The 21,215-nt window shown below is 42.3% G+C and overlaps 1 protein-coding gene across 4 annotated transcripts in view; it reads left to right on the forward strand.

Annotated features, from left to right (window-relative positions):
* The window catches only part of XPO1 (exportin 1), a 75,797-nt gene that overhangs the window by 29,796 nt on the left and 24,786 nt on the right, over positions 1–21,215 (forward strand). For all 4 annotated transcript variants that reach the window (XM_070932218.1, XM_070932219.1, XM_070932217.1 and 1 more), the window contains 7 exons: positions 11,701–11,762; positions 11,871–11,915; positions 11,998–12,179; positions 12,490–12,538; positions 12,622–12,741; positions 12,850–12,978; positions 16,805–16,963. In XM_070932218.1, the coding sequence (XP_070788319.1) occupies positions 11,701–11,762; positions 11,871–11,915; positions 11,998–12,179; positions 12,490–12,538; positions 12,622–12,741; positions 12,850–12,978; positions 16,805–16,963 (746 nt within the window). The remainder of the gene's footprint in view (positions 1–11,700; positions 11,763–11,870; positions 11,916–11,997; positions 12,180–12,489; positions 12,539–12,621; positions 12,742–12,849; positions 12,979–16,804; positions 16,964–21,215) is intronic.

The raw sequence follows: 21,215 nt of genomic DNA on the forward strand, positions 1-21,215 counted from the left end.
AATAATTCCATTTATAGAAATGTGTTTTATTAAAAAACTGCATAATCACACAAAAGAAAATTGAAAAATCCAAAACTTTGTCGTCTTGTTCTAAAAACTAAAGGCAAATCCCAAATTGATTTTTTTAGTCCAAACTAACTTCTGAAATATTGAAAATCACCAGGAGAAATAAGACTTCATGATTGAGGGAAACCAGTTTTCAATTTAAAGCTTAATACATTAAATGAAGCGCTTACAAAATAGGTCAAGTTTAGTGTTTGTTTGTCCAGGCTGAACTGCAGCATTTAATTTGAAACTCCCACCTCCCAACTGGTCACTCACCAGGCAATCATAAAATCATCATTTTTGTGACCTTGCAAGCATCAGCTGTCTGGAGGTCATATGAGTTGATTTTTTTTTATTCTCCTTACATCTAGATTTCTGCCAAATACATTTTACATATTTCCAATTTTGGCCATAATATTCTTTTTTCCATATTTCTTTATCTTAATCTCTTAATACATAATACATCAACCGTAATCCGCCCTTTAACTCCTAATTTCTTACAATAACATCAATTATCTTATTTCTTCATTTACAGCATATTTTGAAAATCCCCACCCCACTTTTTAACGTTTCAATTTTGTCTCTTAATTTAACTTATCCTCATAATTAACCCCAATTACCATTTCATATTTCATCTGCTATTCTGTTTTACTATAAGCAATATACATCATCATCATTCACTTCTTACATTAAAATCCTTTAATTGATCTTCCACAATTAATATTAATACTGTTCCCTTAAATCTACTTATATATACCTTATTCTCCAGCGTGCTGCTTGGAGAATCCAAAAGCGAGGGTTATTCATCAATTCAGTAGTCAGTGCTGAGTGTAGGTGTCTTTAAATTTTGTAGCCACGCCTCCTTTGTACATCAGAGAGTCAGATTTTATTCACTCGGTCAGTTAATCAGACGTGTTTTTCTGTTTCTCTCTGGTGTCTGAACTTTTGAATAATTTCTTTGCTTTTGGATTCTCCTTTTGACCTTGGACTGGTTTTGACATTGTATTTGGATTTGATTTGGATACCTTCAATTTGGATTATAAATTTAAATATTTTTTCCTTCCGTTTCTCATTGGCAACGGCTGGGTAAGTCCTATGGCCTTTATTTTGTCTGGCCATACCTAATTTCCCCCTTAATAAGAAGCTCTGCATTGCCAGGGTGCCTTCTTTGATTATGGTTAATTATATAACTGGGGCGGCTAATGAGTCCCTGCCCTGCTCTCAGCGGCAAACTCAAGTATTTTTAAAAGGTTTCTTGCCGCTTTAGAGTCCCTGCCCTGCTCTCAGGGGTAAACTCTTCCAGATCATCTATTTCTGGCGCGAGGGCTGCTTTTGAGCAATTACACACCTATTGCGCTGTGGGGGAGGGAGCGAATCGCCGCTGAAGCCGATGCCGGCGATTTCGCTCCCATGCCTGTGAAACGATGTCGCCATAATGGCGGACCACGTTTCTCCTTCTTCTGGCTGATTTTCTGCCCGGTAACAGGCTTGCGCATGCGCAGAAAGCCTGTAGCTTAGTTTTAACCGGGAAGGAGCTGCGCAGCCGCTGTTTGCCTTCCGACGCTGATTCTGACCGGCAACAGCGTCGCAGCCATGCAGGGGCTCCCTGCGCCTTTTTTCATGCCCCTTACAGCTCTACCGTGGCGAGCTGGGGGCTGCTGAAGGTACCTGCCAGCACAACGTCCGTGGCTGGAGGTAACCTGCTGTTAAAGTGCTAGGAGCCTGCTTCCCAGTAGCACGTTAATAAGGTGATTACTCTGCCGCCCTCTGCTGTTAGCAAGGCAAACTGCAGGATATTGATTTTGGGTTTTTACCCTTCATAGTCATTATGGATGCAGCCCCGCTTGACTCATGCCTGGCTGGCATATGTTAATTCTTGCCAGAGGTTTCTTTGAATCTTTCTGTGCAAACAAATAAATAAAGTAAAATAAAAAAAAATAAAAAAGGGGGGGAGAGTTTTCCGGTCAACAAACAGCCTCTTGTGATCTAAAAATTTATATCACAGATATATATCTATATGTATATATTATCACTAAAAAAAAGAAAAGAAAATTACATGAATAATTAATGAGGCATATCTAATTATCAATGCAACAATGCATACTTACCCTTGTTCTCCTCATGTCTTCAGCATCACCAACATGTCTGACTGCGAGCTTTCCTCCAATTTGGAGCATAGTTCTGGTCCTTCTGAGGCTCCAGCTTCTCCAGGTCCTGTAAGAAAAAAGTCAAAAAAGCGGAATAAGACCAGCGATGCCACCGCTCCGGCCATCTCAACGAGAAGTTGGACATCTTCTGCGGCCGCCACCAAGGATGCCGACAGACACCATAAGGCGCTCGAACGCCAATTTGATCGGGCTCAACGACAGGCTCAGTTGACTGCCTCACCTGCAATCATGCCATCTGCCGGCACTGGTGCATTCTGTTCCCCATTCAGGGATCATGCCTTCTGTGTACCAGGGTCTCTCTCTGGTGATTGAATCTCCGTTACCTGCAGTAGTACATCCTTCTACCGCCGTCTCGTACGACACTGCAGTTCCGGTGGATTTGTCTCAGACTAAACCACCTGCTCAGCGCCCTCCTCCAGAGGCTACTTACACCCCCACAGTTGCGGGGCGCCGCCCGGGGGGAACTTCACATGTCATGCTAGCTTGTGACATTGAGAATATCATTTCTCAAACTGTATCCAAGACTCTGGCAGCTAGTGCACACCAACCTATATTGTACAGGCCGGTTTCTATGGCTGTTCGTGCCCCTCCTCTTCCTCCTCCTCCACCTCCGCCTCCACCACCTCCTCCAGCTCCTCGGGGCTCTCTTTCCGATGACCCGGCAGATCGCTATTCGCCTCAGTTGGAGTCTGCACAAGCTGAGGACTCTTCCCTGGAGGATGAGGAGGCCCCAAGAGATATGGAGTTTTCCGATGATGACGATCTTCTCCCTGACAGACCAGCTTTCACTGGACTATTTCGACCATCTCTGTTTAAGTCCTTGCTTCACAAGGCAAAGGCATCTACTCATATGGCCACCTCAGAAGGTCTCTCCGATCCACCAACAACGTCTCAGCCGCACGACGCTCTGTTTAACATACCTAAGACTGAATAGCCATTCATTCCGTGTCCTCAACTTTTCACAGAAGTTGTACAATGATCTTGGAATCTGCCGTCTTCCTTATCGGCTCCGACCGGTCTTGACCGTAAGTTGTACTGCTCGGCCCCGTCTCTACAGGACGTTTTGGCCTTGCCTGTGGTGGATACTCCTGTCGCGAACCTGACTTCATCCTCCTCGCTCCTGTCTCGACATTGCCGACGGCCTCTGGACGGAGGACCGGAAGGCGGAACTCACAGCCCGCAAGATGCATAACGCAGCAGCCTGGGCGGTCAAGGCAGCAACCTCGGCATCATTTTTCAACAGGGCGACCCTCATTTGGTTGCACCAACTTCAGGAACGCTTGCCACCGGAGGACACGAGGGTTCACCAAGACATTAATAAGATTGTGGCGGCCACCGAATACTCTGCTGATGCTTCACTCAATGCCGCCAAGTTGGCGTCTCATGCCCTAGTTTCATCGGTGACATCCAGACATCTCCTATGGCTGAGGCACTGGAGAGTGGACATGAAATCAAAGTGGAGGCTTGCATCGGCCCCCTATAAGGGGTCACATCTCTTCGGGGACGCGTTAGACCCGATTCTCGTGGAAGACAAGGACAAGCGCAAGGTCATGCCTTGTCTTATCGGCGAGCCGAGTGCAAGGTCCCCTCATACAGCCACCGGCAGCCCTTTTGTGCTGACCCGGGACCCAGCGGCTCCTTCGCCACGAGACAATATTTCCAAGGCCCTGATCGTTCCTATGACAGATCTTCCTTCCGAGATCGTGGCAGGTGCTCAGCCCAGTCCAAGCGCCCCTTCAGAGGTACGGGGACCCGTGCCTTTCGAAGAGGCAGATGACACCCTTCATCAACTTCCCATTGGCGGCTGCCTTCAGCACTTCGCAGCCCAATGGGAATCTACAACGTCGGACGCCTGGGTGCTCCAGACAATCCGGCTGGGACTGACTTTAGAGCTTTGATCCTGCCCCTACAACAGGTTCATTCAATGCCCTGTGTCATCCAACCCGACCAAACGCTGACTGATGGAGGAGGAAATTCAACATCTCATTGACATTTCCGCTATAGAGTCGGTTCCCACAGAACACCGTGGAACTGGTTTCTATTCAATCTTTTTCCTGGTTCCAAAACATTCCGGGGGCTGCAGAGGGATCCTCGATCTGAAAGAACTGAACAAATACATACTATATCACCGGTTCAAGATGCAATCCCTGAAATCTATCCTGGGTTGCATCCGGCAGGGAGATTGGATGACCTCCGTGGACCTCAAGGAGGCCTACCTCCACATTCCAATCCGCCCTTCCCAACGTCGTTTCCTCCGTTTTTCTTACAATCATCGGCACTTTTAGTACAAGGCGATGCCCTTCAGACTCTCTTCCGCCCCCAGGACTTTTACAAAAATTCTGTCTGCCGTTGCTGCACTTCTTTGGCAGATGCCAATCAGAGTACTTTGTTATTTGGACAATGTGCTCATCTTATCGTCCACACAGAACCACGCCACACAGGACCTGACCACGGTTTGCCACTGCCTTCAACAGCACGGCTTCTCCTTGAACCTGCCAAAAAGCCACTTATATCCCACTACCAGGATATTACACCTGGGTTCCATCATAGATTCCGACAAAGGGCTGGTTTTTCTGTACCTGGATCGATGCCATAGCATCCGGGCACTGATTCGACAGATTCTCTCGCTCCAGTCCGTCCCTCTCCTACTACTGTCTCGTCTTCTCAGAAAGATGATTTCATGCATCTCCATTGTCCCGTGGGCGCGTTTTCATGGTCGACAGCTTCAATGGTTCATGCTCCCGTATCAGCGTTCCCGCCGCAGCAATTCCACAGCTCGAGTATCCCTCCCGACAGGGGTTCGCGGGTCTCTTCGCTGGTGAACCTCGTCGGCTCTGACGAAGGGCTGCGCCTTCTTGGAACCGCATCGTCTCCTGTTAATGACCGATGCCAGTCTGACTGGATGGGGAGCTCACATGCAGTCCCAAGTTGCTCAGGGCAGTTGGTCACCATTGGATCGCAAGAACGAGATCAACTGGCTCGAACTCCGGGCAGTTCACCTCGCTCTCCTCCATTTTCAACCATCAGTGGAGAATCATCACATGTTAGTCCGGACAGAAATGTGACGACAATGGCACACGTGAACCGCGAGAGGGGAACTTGCTTGAAACCGCTGATGGACGAGGCATCCCGATTGCTGTCTTGGGCGGAGTGTCACCTCCTCTCCCTACGAGCACAACACATATCCGGAACGACAAACTTGACCGCGGACTGGCTGAGCAGAACGCAAATAGACAACTTGGAGTGGCGTCTCCACCCGGAAATTTTCCAAGAGCTGTCCCACCGCTTCGGGCTTCCCGTCATAGACCTGTTCGCCCATCGGGACAATGCCCAGCTTCCTTGGTTCTTCGCTCGCCACCCTTGTCCGCTCGCGGAGGGAATCGACGCACTCGCAGTTCCTTGGCCTCGGGTTGCTCTACGCCTTTTCCCCGATTCCGCTCATCCCGCGTCTCCACAAGATCCTGCGCGAGAAGGCAGAGATTCTACTAGTCGCTCCTCACTGGCCACGAAGGGCCTGGTACGTGGATCTGCTGAATCTGTCAGTCGCTCCTCCATGGCGCATTCCGGACGACAGGATATCAGTCAAGGGGTCGTGCAGCATCCAGATCCTCAATGGTTGCAGCTGACCGCCTGGCGCTTGAGCAGATCCTTCTGAGAAGGGACAACATCTCAGGGAGGGCGATCTTTACTATCCAGGCATCCCGGCGTCCCTCCACGTGTCACATCTATAATGCCACCTGGTCTTCGTTCTGCAATTGGTGGTCCAAGGGCCACGTGGACCCTACATCCGCATCTGTCGCTGAGGTGATAGACTTCCTTCAAGACGGTCTGGACAAGGGTCTTGCGCCGAACACGCTCCGTCAGCAAGTGGCAGCCTTGTCTACAGTCCTTTCCACCAAAAACGACTTGCCTGTCTCACACGATGTGAGGATCCGAGGTTTCCTCCGGGGTGCAGCGAACCTGAGGCCCCCAGCTGTCCACCGATACCCGACCTGGGACTTGTCATTGGTCCTTCAAGTACTTACACAGTCTCCCTTTGAGCCGTTAGGTTCCATCAGTCTACGGTTTCTCACCTTGAAGACTGCCTTTTTGGTCGCGATTACTTCGGCCCGCCGTGTTTCCGAGCTGGCTGCCTTATCCGTGCGAGAAGATCTATGCACATTCTACCCTAACTGGGTGGTCCTTCGACTGGACCCATCTTTTCTGCCAAAAGTCAACTCCCTCTACCACTGTCAACAGGAGTTGGTCCTCCCGGACTTCTGCCCGGACCCGAGACATCCGCGAGAGGCCCAATGGCACACCTTAGATGTCCGCAGGGCCTTGCGCAGGTATATTCGGAGGACTAGCCATTTCCGTAAGTCGGAAGCGCTGTTCGTCTCCTTTCTGTCCGCGACAATGGGGCAGAAGGTTTCCTCGTCCACCATCGGGAGATTATTATTATTATTATTATTATTATTATTATTATTATTATTATTATTATTATTATTATTTTATTTCTCTACCGCCCTTCTCCTGAAGGACTCAGGGCGGTGTACAGCCTATTTAAAAACAGAATAGACATCAATTTAAAATAATTTAAAAGTATTAAATAAATTTGGCTTAATTTAAAACCCCAAAAGTTTAAAACATCCAATATAAAATTATGTTGCTAACCCAGCCTGGCGGAACAATAGGGTCTTGGTTGGGAGATGGCTGAAGGCCTGTATAACCAAGGCGTACACGCTTCAGAACAAACCAGTTCCCGGCAGGATTTTACCGCATTCTACATGAAGTGCATCCACCACGGCAGCTTGGGCGACTCAGGCCACCATCGCAGACATCTGCAAGGCAGCAACATGGACGTCGCTGAATACGTTCATCTGCCACTACAAAGTTGATTCATTCGCCTCGGCTGACGCCTCCTTTGGCCAGCGGGTTCTGCAATCTGTGTGTTCTGCTCCGGTCACGCAGGTGCAGCCTTCCATCCCACCCTAATTACAACTTGCTTGGGCATGTCCCTCGCTTTTGGATTCTCCAAGCAGCACGCTGGAGAATGGACGTTACTTACCTGAACGTCCCTTCTAGGCGCGCTGCTGGAGAATCCAACCTGCCCGGTCAGGCTGCTGGAAATGAACCTCTCACGTCTCCTCGAACCTTTTCTTCGTGAACAAAATCTGACCCTCTGACGTACAAAGGAGGCGTGGCTACAAAATTTAAAGACACCTACACTCAGCACTGACTACTGAACTGATGAATAACCCTCGCTTTTGGATTCTCCAGCAGCGCGCCTAGAAGGGACGTTCAGGTAAGCAACGTCCATTTCCCTTCCTCCTTTCCACTATTCTTCCCCTCTTTAACCATTTTCCCTTGCTCTCTCCAAAATTCCACTTCTTAGTAATTTCCTACTTTTATCCCGTTCTTTTAACTTCTTCTTTTTCTTTTCTTTTTATGTTTATTATATCTTTTCTCCTGAATTTTCTCACTTTTAAATATATTACTCGAGTAATTCTCCCCAAATTTTCTCCTAGTCTCTTTCCACTATTTCCCTCTTTACCCTTTGATTGATTCCTTTTGGGGGAATATTCCCCCCATCCACTCTTTTTTTGCCACTGTTAATCCCAGTGAAATCATCTAACTGCTTTTTGCTTTCAATTCCTTTTCTTTCAATGTTATTTTCTTGCTCCTCATTTATACTCTTTTTCCAGCTCTCTATGTTTCAGCAAATTTCTAACTTTTTATTACCCTTTAGTATTTGTATTTGGGAGAACGGAAAAAAAAAGAGATGAAATAACAAGACACAGTGAAAAATGATGAATTTATGATATATAAAAGGGATGATTGTGGAAAAAGTGATATATAAGATGTGACCCGGTCAACACTCTGTTCATAAAATATGCATAATGAAAGAAAAAATTTAATAAAACTTGTTTACAAAAAAAAAAAAATTCTTCAGGCTTCTGGAAATCTGCCTGGGCCCAAAAAACTTGGACTGTCACTTCAGGGAACCTCTTTAACCCATCATTTCCCCCTCAGAAATTACAAACATACACAGCAAAAGGGTAATTAGAATGCAGACTTTGGAAAGTTACAAATAGACTAGAGGTCAAGATGTATATTAAACAAGATTTTGAAATAAATTGTAAGAATCCCTTGGGAAAATTCTTTTGTTTTGAATTCTTTAAAAACGGTGGAACGATGGTGGGACTTTGAAGGTTGGACACTAGAGGGAACCAGAAGAACTGAAGATTAATTGGAGAAGAACATACAAAGTTGAATTACTAATACAGAAAATTATTTTAAAATTGGATGTAATGAAGGTTATTTATGAACAATGGACCCCAAAGTTAATCTTAAGAGTGTCTGCCATTATAGACACTTTTTAAAAAATGGTATGGAAGAGGAACAAGATTTATCCGACAAGATTGAGACTGATCTGAAAATGGATTTAAAAATTGTGGGCTACAAGAATGATATGGGAGAAAAAATATCTGGATATACCAAAGAAACTGGCTGATGTCTTAGTAATTAAAAGGGATATAGAAATAACAAAGAATGACTTGGATAACTTTACTATATTGGATATATAAAAGATATTTGTTGAAATTATGAAGAAATGTAATGCAAAAAGATAAAGTAAAATAAACGTAAATCATGTTCTAAAACATTTTTGAAGGAAGGGGTTGAAAATCAAGATAGTTAAAAGTAAACGGAAATTTAAAGTTAGGTTATGTGATCAAGATTAAAATAGATATGTTGTCATCGCTGATAACCTTTAATGGACTTTTGCAGATCAGAACTGAGCAAGGTTTAAGGATCTGTTTATAGATAAGGGAAGGAGATAGTTTGTATTTTAAAAGAAGGTGATTATTTGCCAAAATAGTTTATACTTGTGATGAAGGGGAAAGTCATTTTTTATATGTCTTTGATATATGTGTGTATAACTTGTTCTTTCTGTATTTTCTTTTATTTTCTTTTATTGTAATGTTTAATAAAATTATTTTAAAAATTCTAAGCATAATTCTTTGCATTTTTCCTCTTATAAGGGGAATACCCTGTTAACATTTACTATATTTTGATAATTTAGTGTCACTTTGTGGAGGGAGACTATTTATGGGTCTCTATATTGATATGTTTGTAAGTAGCAAGTTTTTCAAAGAAATACTTGTTTCTTGGATTGCTTGGTGCTGTGATTGGTAAGGAAATACAATATTGCTCTTGAGAAAGAAGGGAAGGCAAAAGTATGTGGGATAAAAAGGAAAGCTGTTGGGAAACAAAGCTCCAAAATACAAAATAAAACCATGTAAAAGGAAAAGAGATTAGCAGATGGGAACTGAAGAATTGACAGCTAAGATTAGATAATCCAAAATATGATCATCTGACTATACAGGTGCCGCAATTTGCCAGAGCAGCAGGGTTTGTGGCTTTACACAGTAAGACACATAGAAAATTATGAAGGATAATCTATTGTGTTATAAAAGGACACTTCTTATTAGCTGTAGTACAGATATCAGAAATGTTTGTACCAGTGCTAGATTTAATATAGACATTGCATCTTCAAGAATAATGAGGAAAATGGCAGTATTGGACAGGGAATGTGAAACTATTTCGTGGACATTTTGGTCTTACAGCTTGGAAAAGAATGCTGAAAAATTGATTAAAAGATCTAATAGATTGGAAGGACCAAAGATTAGCCAGGGACATCATTGTTACCAGGGGATGCCCAGTTGGGGGTTCCTTTCACCTCCCCATCAATGTGCCCACTGAAGTGGTGCCTATCTACTCGCGGTTGCATGCTTTCAAACTGCTAGATTGGCAGGAGCTCATAGAATTTTACTGTATTTCAGAAATAATTTAGAAAAGACACTTTTCCCACCAAAACATGGCTGCATAAACTTGTGGGCAGCTTAATACATTCATACTTACACACATCCTAAAACATTGTCACAGAAAGTGTCTAGGCACTTAACTGTCCAAAAAAGAGCCAAATCCTAATATTCAAATAAATGTAATTCTAATAGCTTAAGATAGAGGATTGTTGTCCATGGGATCGCGATAGGTCGGACACGACTTCGCAACTAAGAACAACAATATCTTAAGAAGAAGAGAAAATGTGAATGCAAATAATAATAGAATAGATTTCTACTCCTGGGTTTCCTAACATTTATAAAATAGCTTACTTTATAAAATTGCTTAATAGTAACTGCTTTTGGAAGAAATATATTTGATGATAAATTATGCTAAAAGTCCTTGAGGGTGTATAGGTGTCCTAAGGAAATGTACCAGCACATGAATTGATGAAATAATGTAGACACCAATTAAGAGATTTATAAAACACATTTTAAATTAATCCAACTCCATATCTGATTAGTGTGGATAGATGAGGTACAGTCTTGAACACTGATGATACTTAACTGTACTGGAATTCAAAGTTGAGAGTCTCAGGGGAACAAGTTAGATAAGGTAAAGTTAGTAGGGCAGCATAGGAATCTTGGGAGTGAACAGCTTCTCAAAAGATTGCCATTGATCAAATTATGAATTATGCTTCCAGGTTTCCCATGCCCACTCTTCATGAATTTAACCTTTGGGGCTCTTTCAGTCATCAATTTAAGCTTCTAGTTGCTAAAGTTTCAGAAGTTCAGTGTCTCTCAAAATGCAAGATATAATTTTTCATTTTTTAAAAAAATAAGATTATTATATGTGAATCTATTTATATAAATGCAAAAACCACTCACTGTAATCATGAAATCTCCAGAACTGTAAAGCCTACAAACTTGAAATTTGCCACGTATGTTCCTCTTGGCTTCTAGATGCTCACTAAGAAAGGATTTTTCAAAATGATAATCAGAGCATTAGTATTTCCTATATTTTAATTAATACGCTCTGATGCTAAGGAGTTCTACTCCCCCTCCCCACCTGAAAATAAATCTGTTCCAAATGCAAAAAACAAGCAGAGGAGATGAGTTTCACTTTCAGTTTTACTTTAACAGCAGAAAGCAGCTTTAATACAGAACATTTGCGTTAAGCCATGGCCAGGCTCCTTCCTGTCTCCTTGCTCACACAGCAAATATTGTTTCACTTTCCAAACAGCCCTCTGATGCTAAGGAGTTCTACTCCCCCTCCCCACCTGAAAAGAAATCTGTTCCAAATGCAAAACGCAAGCAGAGGACAGGAGTTTCACTTTGTTTTACTTTCACAGCAGCAACCGGGGGTAGGATAGCGGAGGCTTCTGTGGGGCAAGGCTGAGGGAGAGAAGGGGATAAGTTAGGATAGGGTTCTGTGGGGCAAGGCTGAGGGAGAGAAGCGGAGAGGAGAGGCCGATCGTAACTACTCATTGATTTTCAAGCTGTAAGTGTCGATTTATCAAGCCCGATCACATAGTTTCATAGCAAAGCATGGGTATCCAGCTAGTGCATGTATGTAAGATAGATGCAACCTAATTGGCAACTGATAGTTTACTGTTTATGTAGCTGTTGTTTACTATTAAGTCATTATTGTTTACTGTCTACAGGTATCAAAAAGTATGTTGTTGGCTTAATTATCAAGACCTCCTCTGATCCATCGTGTGTTGAAGTGAGTAAAAGTTCCTTGACGATAAGAAGATGGTCCTTGTAAATTAAATAGGATATGTCTTAATTTCTTTATTTTTCTCTCTTGTCCTCTCCCTTCTCCCTCATTCAGAAAGAGAAAGTATACATTGGGAAATTGAACATGATTCTTGTTCAGGTGAGTCAAATTTCTGGTCTTTATATATTATTTAAGTCTGAAGTAATAATTGTTCACTATATTCACTTTTCATGTTTTGCAGATACTAAAACAAGAATGGCCAAAACATTGGCCAACATTCATCAGTGATATTGTTGGGGCCAGCAGAACAAGTGAAAGCCTTTGCCAGAACAACATGGTTATCTTGAAGCTATTGAGTGAAGAAGTTTTTGATTTTTCCAGTGGACAGATAACTCAAGTGAAAGCCAAACATTTAAAGGACAGGCAAGTGATTAATATAAGGAGTATACCAGAAATGAATTCCGAATTGTAATGAAAAACAAATCAAATTCTCCACCTAATGTCAAGAGCCTTGAACATAAGAAAGTGGTATCAGTTAAGATACATTTTGTTGAATTGTGTTCCTTGATACCAAGAAGCCATTACTTTCCATTTCCTCTGTCAGAGACAAAAGTAGTTTGTCTGTCTCTTACCTTCCTGTGCCAAAGAAGATACATGCCAGACAACTCCATAGTAGCATAGTGGTAAATGAAACTGCCTAATACTAAACCTGATTATTTTCTCTTGCTACTAGCATGTGCAATGAATTCTCACAGATATTTCAGCTATGTCAATTTGTGATGGTAAGTTTTATAATATAATTGTTGTTTATAAGATACCACTTCACAATATAGGTGGACTTGCTCACATACCATTTTATTAACAGGAAAACTCTCAAAACGCTCCTCTTGTTCATGCGACATTGGAAACCTTACTTCGATTTCTCAACTGGATTCCACTGGGCTATATTTTTGAGACCAAATTGATCAGTACATTAATATACAAAGTGAGTACTTGCTATGTGTAGATTAATTTACTGAGAGCAAAAATTAGATATTGAGGTTGCCTAATAAGACATTGCAGCTTATGTTGTTGTTTTTTTCTTCTTTTATAGTTTTTAAATGTTCCTATGTTCCGAAATGTTTCTTTGAAGTGCCTGACTGAAATTGCTGGTGTCAGTGTGAGTCAGTATGAGGAACAATTTGTCACACTTTTTACTTTAACCATGATGCAGTTGAAACAGGTAACTTTCACATTCAACTATTGATCTTTTCTATTTGTCTGTTAAATAAATAGCAAGTTTCCTTATATATGTCCTGCTCACATTGAATAAGCTGCTCTTGGCTTGTTTAAAAACATTTCCCCTACAGAAGCCTTTTTTTTAATCCTGACCAACTGCAAAGGCTTTAATACACAATTACACATTAATAACTACAAAACGTTAAGTGCATGGTAATATATACTTTTTTAGATTAACAACTGGAGATTTCCAGTTTCTTATGGATACACATAACTTGTTAAGTTGAACTAATTTCTAATTATTGTCTTTGTCTTGAATATATAAGGATTTTATAAGGGCTGTATTTAGACTCTGTCTTGAAAGGAGATAATAATTAGCTTTGGGCTACACTTTGATGTAAGACCTGAGGTCCTTTTGGCCGTAAAATACTTCAGAGTGTAACTCCTAATTGAATTTATATGCTGCCCAGAATCATTTCTTATGAATGGATAGCTATATACATTTGATTAATAAAAATTTATAAGGGGTTAAGTTCCTTTGCCACTCAGAAAAGTCAGGACTGTCATTCAAAAATTTATATGAATTTATTTTTCTATTCCACCTACCATTTAGAACTACTTTATTCACCTTAACTCTATTTACTTATTATTGCTATTACTACTATCTACTATTACTAGAAAATACCTTATAGCCATGTTTAACTACAGATAGCTAGCTTATTAAGTGCGGTCCCTGCTCACAATCTGCTGAAATTCTATCATTGGAAAATCTTACCTCTGACTTGCCTAGCATCTGGTCCACTTAGAAGTTCTCCTGGTCTCAAAGATTGATGTAGCCATTCAGGAAATTTTTACAGAGTGTCCCAGACTGCCTGCTTGGATAGAAGAGACACAAATATTCAAGGGCATTAAATCATTTTAGTTAAATAATCAGAAATGTATTTGTGTTGATGCACAGAGAGTTATTTTATTGATTGAGTTTGCTTGTGTGTCATTCACTCCCAAAGGTTTTTGGTAACTAACTTTGACAGTTTATAAATATATAAAATAGCGATCATATTTATATAAAAAATGTAAACACCATGTGCCTGTGAACTCCAGCTGCAATTAGAATACCCTTCTCCCATGAAAGTAGAAAGGGTTTTATTAAAATCTAAGTGGGATAGAGTCAATTGAATCTCTTGACAGGAAGGAGTTAAAAGGAGCAGAGGGCTACTGAAGGTTGCTGATAGGTCCAAAATTGTCCAAAACAGTTAGATTAAGCAAAAGCTTCCTGATCAGAGGTGACAGCAACACTGCTTATTTAAAGAAGCATTGATTACTGACTGGATACAATCTCCTGCCAATTCATGGGAGGCCTTAACCAACTGTGAAGATCCCATCTACTGCCTTGGGACTCACCAACATAAAATAATTCCACTTCATAAGACAAGACCCCAGTCATCTCCATGGGTGCTGTCCAGCTGGAATCCAGTTCCTCCTCATGTTCATGAGTGGTTTTGTCCGCCAAATGCTGCAAAAAAACTTCACAGTGTTTCTTCAAATGGTCTTGATGAATATTCTTCTATTGAAGTGTTGGAGTCGCCTTAAAAAGACCAAAGGGTAGCATTAAGCAGTGTCATAACAGTAGCAAAATGCTTTCTTTCTGCTACTTGAATGACTTTTGTATATACACCAATGTAAGCACATGCTTGCACAGATCAGACTGAAGATGGATCTTCCTCCTGGGACATTCAATGCATTTCTACTACTCAATTTTCCTAAACTGCTCAGTAACCAGTGAGCTGCAATGAATGTGGAAATGTGTTCTGCTCCAGCTACAGACCCCAAAGAACGCAGCACACACAAAGTCCGTACAAAGTTTAGTTTACTAATTAAGGATTACTAATGAGCTTTCTTAGTAGTCGTTCGAACACAAGTACAATTTAAATCAGTATTTTCTGAACAAGAGCTGTTAATTTAACTTCATTAACAGCCGACAAGAATTCAAAGAATAATAACTCAGTTCTGAGGCACAGTATTTCAGATAACCATAATCTTACTGTGGTTGGCAGAATGCCCAGAAGCAATTTGCAGGAAAACTGTTAAGAGAAAAACAAGAGCCAAAATCAAACGTTTCTGGAATCAAGACTCGAAGGAATGTGAACGAAGTTGTTTCCTGCAAATTGCCTCAGTCGTCGTCCTTCCTTAAATAGGCTAGGGAGTGGCCAATTAGCCCCAAGCCTTACTCTCGAGGAGACCTCCTGAGGAGCCACTCCTGCCTTTTAACAGCTCTGCGCACTCGTGCATCAAGAAGAGGCTCCTCCTCTTCTTCCTCTTCACTTATGGGAGCTTCTGGAGGTTCTGAAGGCCCTGGCTGAATCTCCGCCTCTGGCACCACATCTTCTCCAACCTCCTCATTGTCTGACTTGAGTGCTAACTGCACAGGCCACTGACGGGCCACAACAAGATGCCTCTCTACTACAATCCAGTCCAACACTCCACAGGCCCCTTATTCCAGGAGATGACAAGAATTTCATCTGAATAGCCCACCAAACCCTTGAGAAAAGACCTCTGAAAAGCCACAAGATCCATAAAACAGCTGTAGCAGACTGATTTAATAGGTGCTCCTCTGTTGCAGGGGGGAGTCACATTACAAAATTCCATAGCATAGTGTGAGATCTCTCATGTGTCAGTGCCATGGTTGCCATAGCAGCCATGAATTCCAGAGCCATTCCAGATCTGCTGAAGAAAGATAGGTTCCCATTACTATATCTGGGAAAACTCCACAATCAAGTTAAGCAGCGACAGTAATGCATACAAGCAGCAAACCAAATTAAACTCTCTAGCCCAGCCCATTCCAAATATCTTTAGTGTAGCGCATCTTAAATCTCAGATTACAACTTCTCCCTACCTGCTGCTTGTCCAGGAACTGCATCTATTGCAAATGTCAAAAACCAGGTGAACAGATTTCCAACAGAGAAACATATCATCCTCTTGCACTCAGGTTTCAGTAATGAAAGGTACAGTTAAAGGATTTCTTAATTGCCCAAAATCAGCTTTAACGCTATATCTCTGAATAGTATACTATCTTCAGCTGAAAATACATATGGAACTTGAAAGTCGACTGAAATTTCATTCCTCTCAAATAAATTATAACTTCAATTCAAAGAAAAGTAAATCAGAATATTTAAGCAAAAGCTTTGTTACAATAAGTGTGGAAGTATTAGTTGTCATTTCTGAAGTGATATATCTTTGAAGTCTAGTCCTGTATATGGATGAGAACTTCCATGAGTTTCTCAGATGAAAGTTGTGTAAGAAGTATTTTATAACTCTAGGGCAGCCTTTCTTAACTGGGGTTCTATGGGAGATTATAATTTTAAAAAATACATTTTTTGACCTTTATACCCTGCTGTGCTAGTGCTCAAATTTTAATGCTCTGACACTCGGTCCAACCCCCTGCTTAGGCAAGAAACCCTACACCTCTTCAGACAAATGGCTATCTAATCTCTTAAAAACTTACACTGTTGGAGCATTTACAACTTCTGGAGGCAAGTTGTTCCACTGATTAATTGTTCTGTCAGGAAATTGTAATTTTTGTAAAACAGATTAGAAGTGAATTGTATATCCAAGTTTTCATATTGTTTGCAAATTTTATGTAGGGATTTACTGAAATCAGAAATTTTTTTCAAGGGTTCCTCCAAGATAAAAAGCTTGAGAAAGTCTGCTGTGGGAAATAAATACAATGTAATGTCTTAATTTATGTATGTTTTATGTCATACACAAAAATAAGATTATTAGCAGGACTTAACTTTTAAGTTCAGGATTATAACTACATTTTCCTTCTTTAGATGCTTCCTTTGAACACCAATATTCGACTAGCATATTCCAATGGAAAAGATGATGAACAGAATTTCATTCAGAATCTGAGCTTGTTTCTCTGTACCTTTTTAAAAGAGCATGGTCAACTTATAGAAAAACGTTTAAATCTGAGAGAGACGTTAATGGAAGTAAGCTCCTTTTTATTTTTATTCACACCTATGTCAAATTGAAGATGTGGAGTTAAGTTTACTTTATTGTCATTGCACCTCGTACAACAAAATTAAATGCCATCTTCAGTGTACATTATAACTATAAAAATAAAACACAAACACACATCCTTCACGTTCTATACAATTGAATTGGAAACCCAATATTGCATTAGTATTGCACTATGCAGTAGAATTCAATATAGTTAATGCCCTGGGAGAGAAGCTGTTTTTTAGCCAATTTGTCATTGTTTTTATTATCCTGTACCGTCTGCCAGATGGTAATAGTTCAAAACAAGGGTGCCCAGGATGACATGGATCTTTAAGAATGTTTTGAACTTAAGGCAGTGGGAACTATAAAGCTCTTTCAAAGAGGGGAGAAGGCAACCAATGATCCTCTGGGCAATGACGTTAACCCTCTGGAGTGCTTCCTAACTGCCACTGTGCAATTGGCAAACCATACACAGATGCAGTAAGTTAAAATATTTTATAGTGCAGCAATAGAAGATCACCAGCAGTTTTCATTCAGTTGTTGTTTCCTGAGAAGTCTCGGGTAGTATAATCTCTGCTGGGCCCTTTTGACCAGTGCTGCAATGTGAGTGCCCCAGGTCAGGTCCTCTTTTATGATAACACCCAGAAACTTAAAACTGGCACTTGTTCCACTCGGTTTCCATTGATAAGCAAGGGCTAGATGTCTGATCTATTCCTTCTATAGTCCACTATAAGCTCCTTGATCTTATTGGTGTTAAGGACCAAGTTATTGTCTCCACACCACGAAAACAACCGGTCTCAATAGGCAGACTCATCCCCCTCCCCCCCAAGATGAGTCCCACCACTGTTGTATCATCTGCAAATTTAGTAATAGTATTACTAGCGTGAGTGGAAATGCAGTCATGCACATAAAGAGTATAGAGTAAAGGACTCAACACGCAACCCTGTGGTGTACTAGTGTTAAGAATAAGGGCTGAAGAGATATGATTACCTAATCTGACACTGAGAGCAGCCAGACAAGAAATCCATAATCCAAAGGCAGATTGCATAAGAAAGTCCAAGATCCATAAATTTAGACACTAGTCTTATGTGGAAGTATTGTGTTAAATGCAGAGCTAAAATCTACAAAAAGCATACTCACATAGCCCCCCCCCCCCGCCAATTCCAAATGATTCAGAGCAGTATGAAGAGTGATGGCTATAGCATCCTCTGTAGCTCTATTTCTTCTGCATGCAAACTGGTGTTTATCAAATGTATGCGGAAGACCAGAAACGATGTGCCAGCAGACCAATTTCTCAAAGCACTTCATGTTGATAGGAGTGAGTGCCACTGGTCTGTAATTGTTGAGGTTATTGATAGGGAACTTCTTTGGCAGCGGAACAATGGTGGAAGCCTTCAAACAAGATGGAATAGTGGACTGATTGAAGATCCTGGTAAAGACTCCAGCCAACTGATCAGCACAGTCTTTAAGCACTCAACCAGATATACCATCAGCCTTTCTAGGGTCCTCAGCCCTCACCTCCTGTTCCTCCACAATGAGGTGGGGGCTACTATGGGCTGGTGGCTATGTCTGATGTCTCCACTTCAAAGTGAGCAAAGAAATGATTCAGTTCCTCTGCCAATGAAGCATCCCCCTCAGCAGGGATGACAATGGTCGGTTGATGGTTGTAATTTGTTGAATCCCTCGCCTGCCTCATGTTATTACTATAAAAATTATCCTCAATCTTCGTCTTATAATCAGTCTTAGCCTTCTGAATACCTTTCTTCAGACTAGCTCTGCAACACTGTATCTTGCTCCATCACCAGACCTAAAGGCCTTGGTCCTGTCACACAAGAGGCGCTGGACTTTCTTTCTTTGGAGAACAAATACCAAGACTTGGTTTGATGACAAGATGTAAAATAGACCAGGTTGCTTATTTCTATTCCATTTTAGTTTATCTCTCTATCTCATAAATTTGATTAAAAGTATATTGAGAGCTGGAAGTCAAACATGATGGCAGTCCAACTGCAAGTAGGAAACCTGATAAATCAATGCCTCAAGTATTCTTCTGTCAACTTGGCAATTGTGTTCCAATCCAGATACTTATCTTCTACCCGATCAGTGCAGATACTGTAACTGCATAAGAAATTGTAAACTTTTTTTAAAAAAAAATTGGCTCTCGCTTTTTTCTTTTTTTAAAACTATTTTTATCTCTGAGCGTTTCAGAGGTCATGGTAAAGTAATACAGATGAACAGAGTTAAGGTTTTTGATTGATTGGTGATTTGGAAGTGGGGAATGGGCTATCCTAAAGATGAAAACCAAGCTTTTAGCTTCATAGTATAAGAACTTAGCAGTTTGCAGGAAAAGATATGAACATTGCACAAAAGCCATTTTGCTTTCAAGGCAAAATCTGGGACTGCCTATTTAGGAATGTTAGGGCTATATGCAGCGGGTGGCATTGATTATGCTTGCAGATGCTTTTTGTGGGGCTCAGATAAGGGAGACGTAACTCATGATCATATCTCATTTATCTGGTTTTGATATTATCAGACATGGAATCCTGTTGGATCATCCCTGGGCATGGGAGGCACTGTGATAACTTTATCTCCCAGGACAATTGTTTGTTTGTTTGTTTGTTTTATTTGATTTGTATACCGCCCTACTCCCGAAGGACTCAGGGCGGTGAACAGCCAAGCAATAAGATACATAAATACAAAAATTTAAAAAACCAGTTAAAATCGAATTAAATCATTTTTTGGCCCAGACAAATTAAAACACCCCAATAATTTAAGAACAGATTTAAAATTTATGTATTAAAAGAGGGAGGAGATTAGGCCAAGCCTGCTTGATGGAATAAAAGAGTCTTCACAGCGCGGCGGAAGGTGCGCAGATCCGGGATCCTCCGTATCTCTGGGGAGAGCTCATTCCAGACGGTAGGTGCCCCCACAGAGAAGGCTCTCCCCCTAGGGGTCGCCAGCCGACATTGTTTGGCTGACGGCACCCGGAGGAGTCCCTCTCTATGAGAGCGTACTGGCCGGTGGGAGGCTATTGGTGGTAGTAGGCGGTCCCGTAAATAACCAGGTCCTAAGCCATGGAGCGCTTTAAAGGTGGTAACCAAAACCTTGAAGCGCACCCGGAAGACCACCGGGAGCCAGTGCAGCTCGCGCAGGAGAGGTGTCACATGGGAGCGCCATGACGCTCCCATTACCACCCGCGCGGCCGCACTCTGCGCCAGTTGGAGCCTCCGGGTGCTCCTCAAGGGGAGCCCCATGTAGAGAGCATTACAATAGTCCAGGCGGGAGGTGACGAGGGCATGAGTGACTGTGTGTAGGGAGTCCCGATCTAGATAGGGACGCAACTGGCGAATCAGGCGAACCTGATAAAAAATCCTCCCGGTCACGGCCGTCAAGTGCTCTTCTAAAGACAGCCATGAATCCAGGAGGACGCCCAAGTTGCGAGCCCTCTCCGTGGGGGCCAGTGATTCGCCCCCAATAGTCAGAGATGGCATCAACTGACTATATCGGGACGTCGGAAACCACAGCCACTCGGTCTTGGATGGGTTGAGCCTGAGCCTGTTCCTCCCCATCCAGATCCGTACGGCCTCCAGGCACCGGGACATCACTTCAAGGGCATCGTTGGGGTGATCCGGGGTGGAGATGTACAGCTGGGTGTCGTCAGCGTACTGATGGTACTCCACCCTGAAACCACGGATGATCTCGCCCAGCGGCTTCACATAAATGTTGAACAGGAGAAGCGAGAGGACCGACCCTTGCGGCACCCCACATATGAGGGGCTTCGGGGTCGACCTCTGTCCCCCTGTCAACACAGACTGCGACCGGTCAGAGAGAAAGGAGGAGAACCACCGTAACACAGTGCCTCCCACTCCTAACTCTTCCAACCGGTGCAGCATGATACCATGGTCAATTGTGATGATGTTGTAGAGATGGTAGTTTAGCCTTACTTTGTGCACTTCCTCAGGAATTAGCATTTTCCCTGCTCTATTTATAATCTCCACATGAGGCTTTAGAAGAAATAATATTAATATGGGGCCAGATATCAATATACAGATGTTACCAGTTGACCTCTGGTGAACTAGGTGATACTGTGATGACAGTGTCCCCATTGCCATCACTCAAAAATGAGCCCTAGCCTGATATAAGCCCTACAAAGCCCCAAAAATAAGCCCTAGTGAAGGGAGTGGGGGTGGCCAGCACAGGAGGTGGCAAACGCACATGGGCTGACTGTGTCTGGCAGCAGCTTCT

Source organism: Pituophis catenifer, unplaced genomic scaffold (assembly GCF_029215685.1).
Source record: "Pituophis catenifer annectens isolate HBS135680 unplaced genomic scaffold, rPitCat1.0.hap2 SCAF_1, whole genome shotgun sequence".
NCBI classification, from domain to species: domain Eukaryota; kingdom Metazoa; phylum Chordata; class Lepidosauria; order Squamata; family Colubridae; genus Pituophis; species Pituophis catenifer.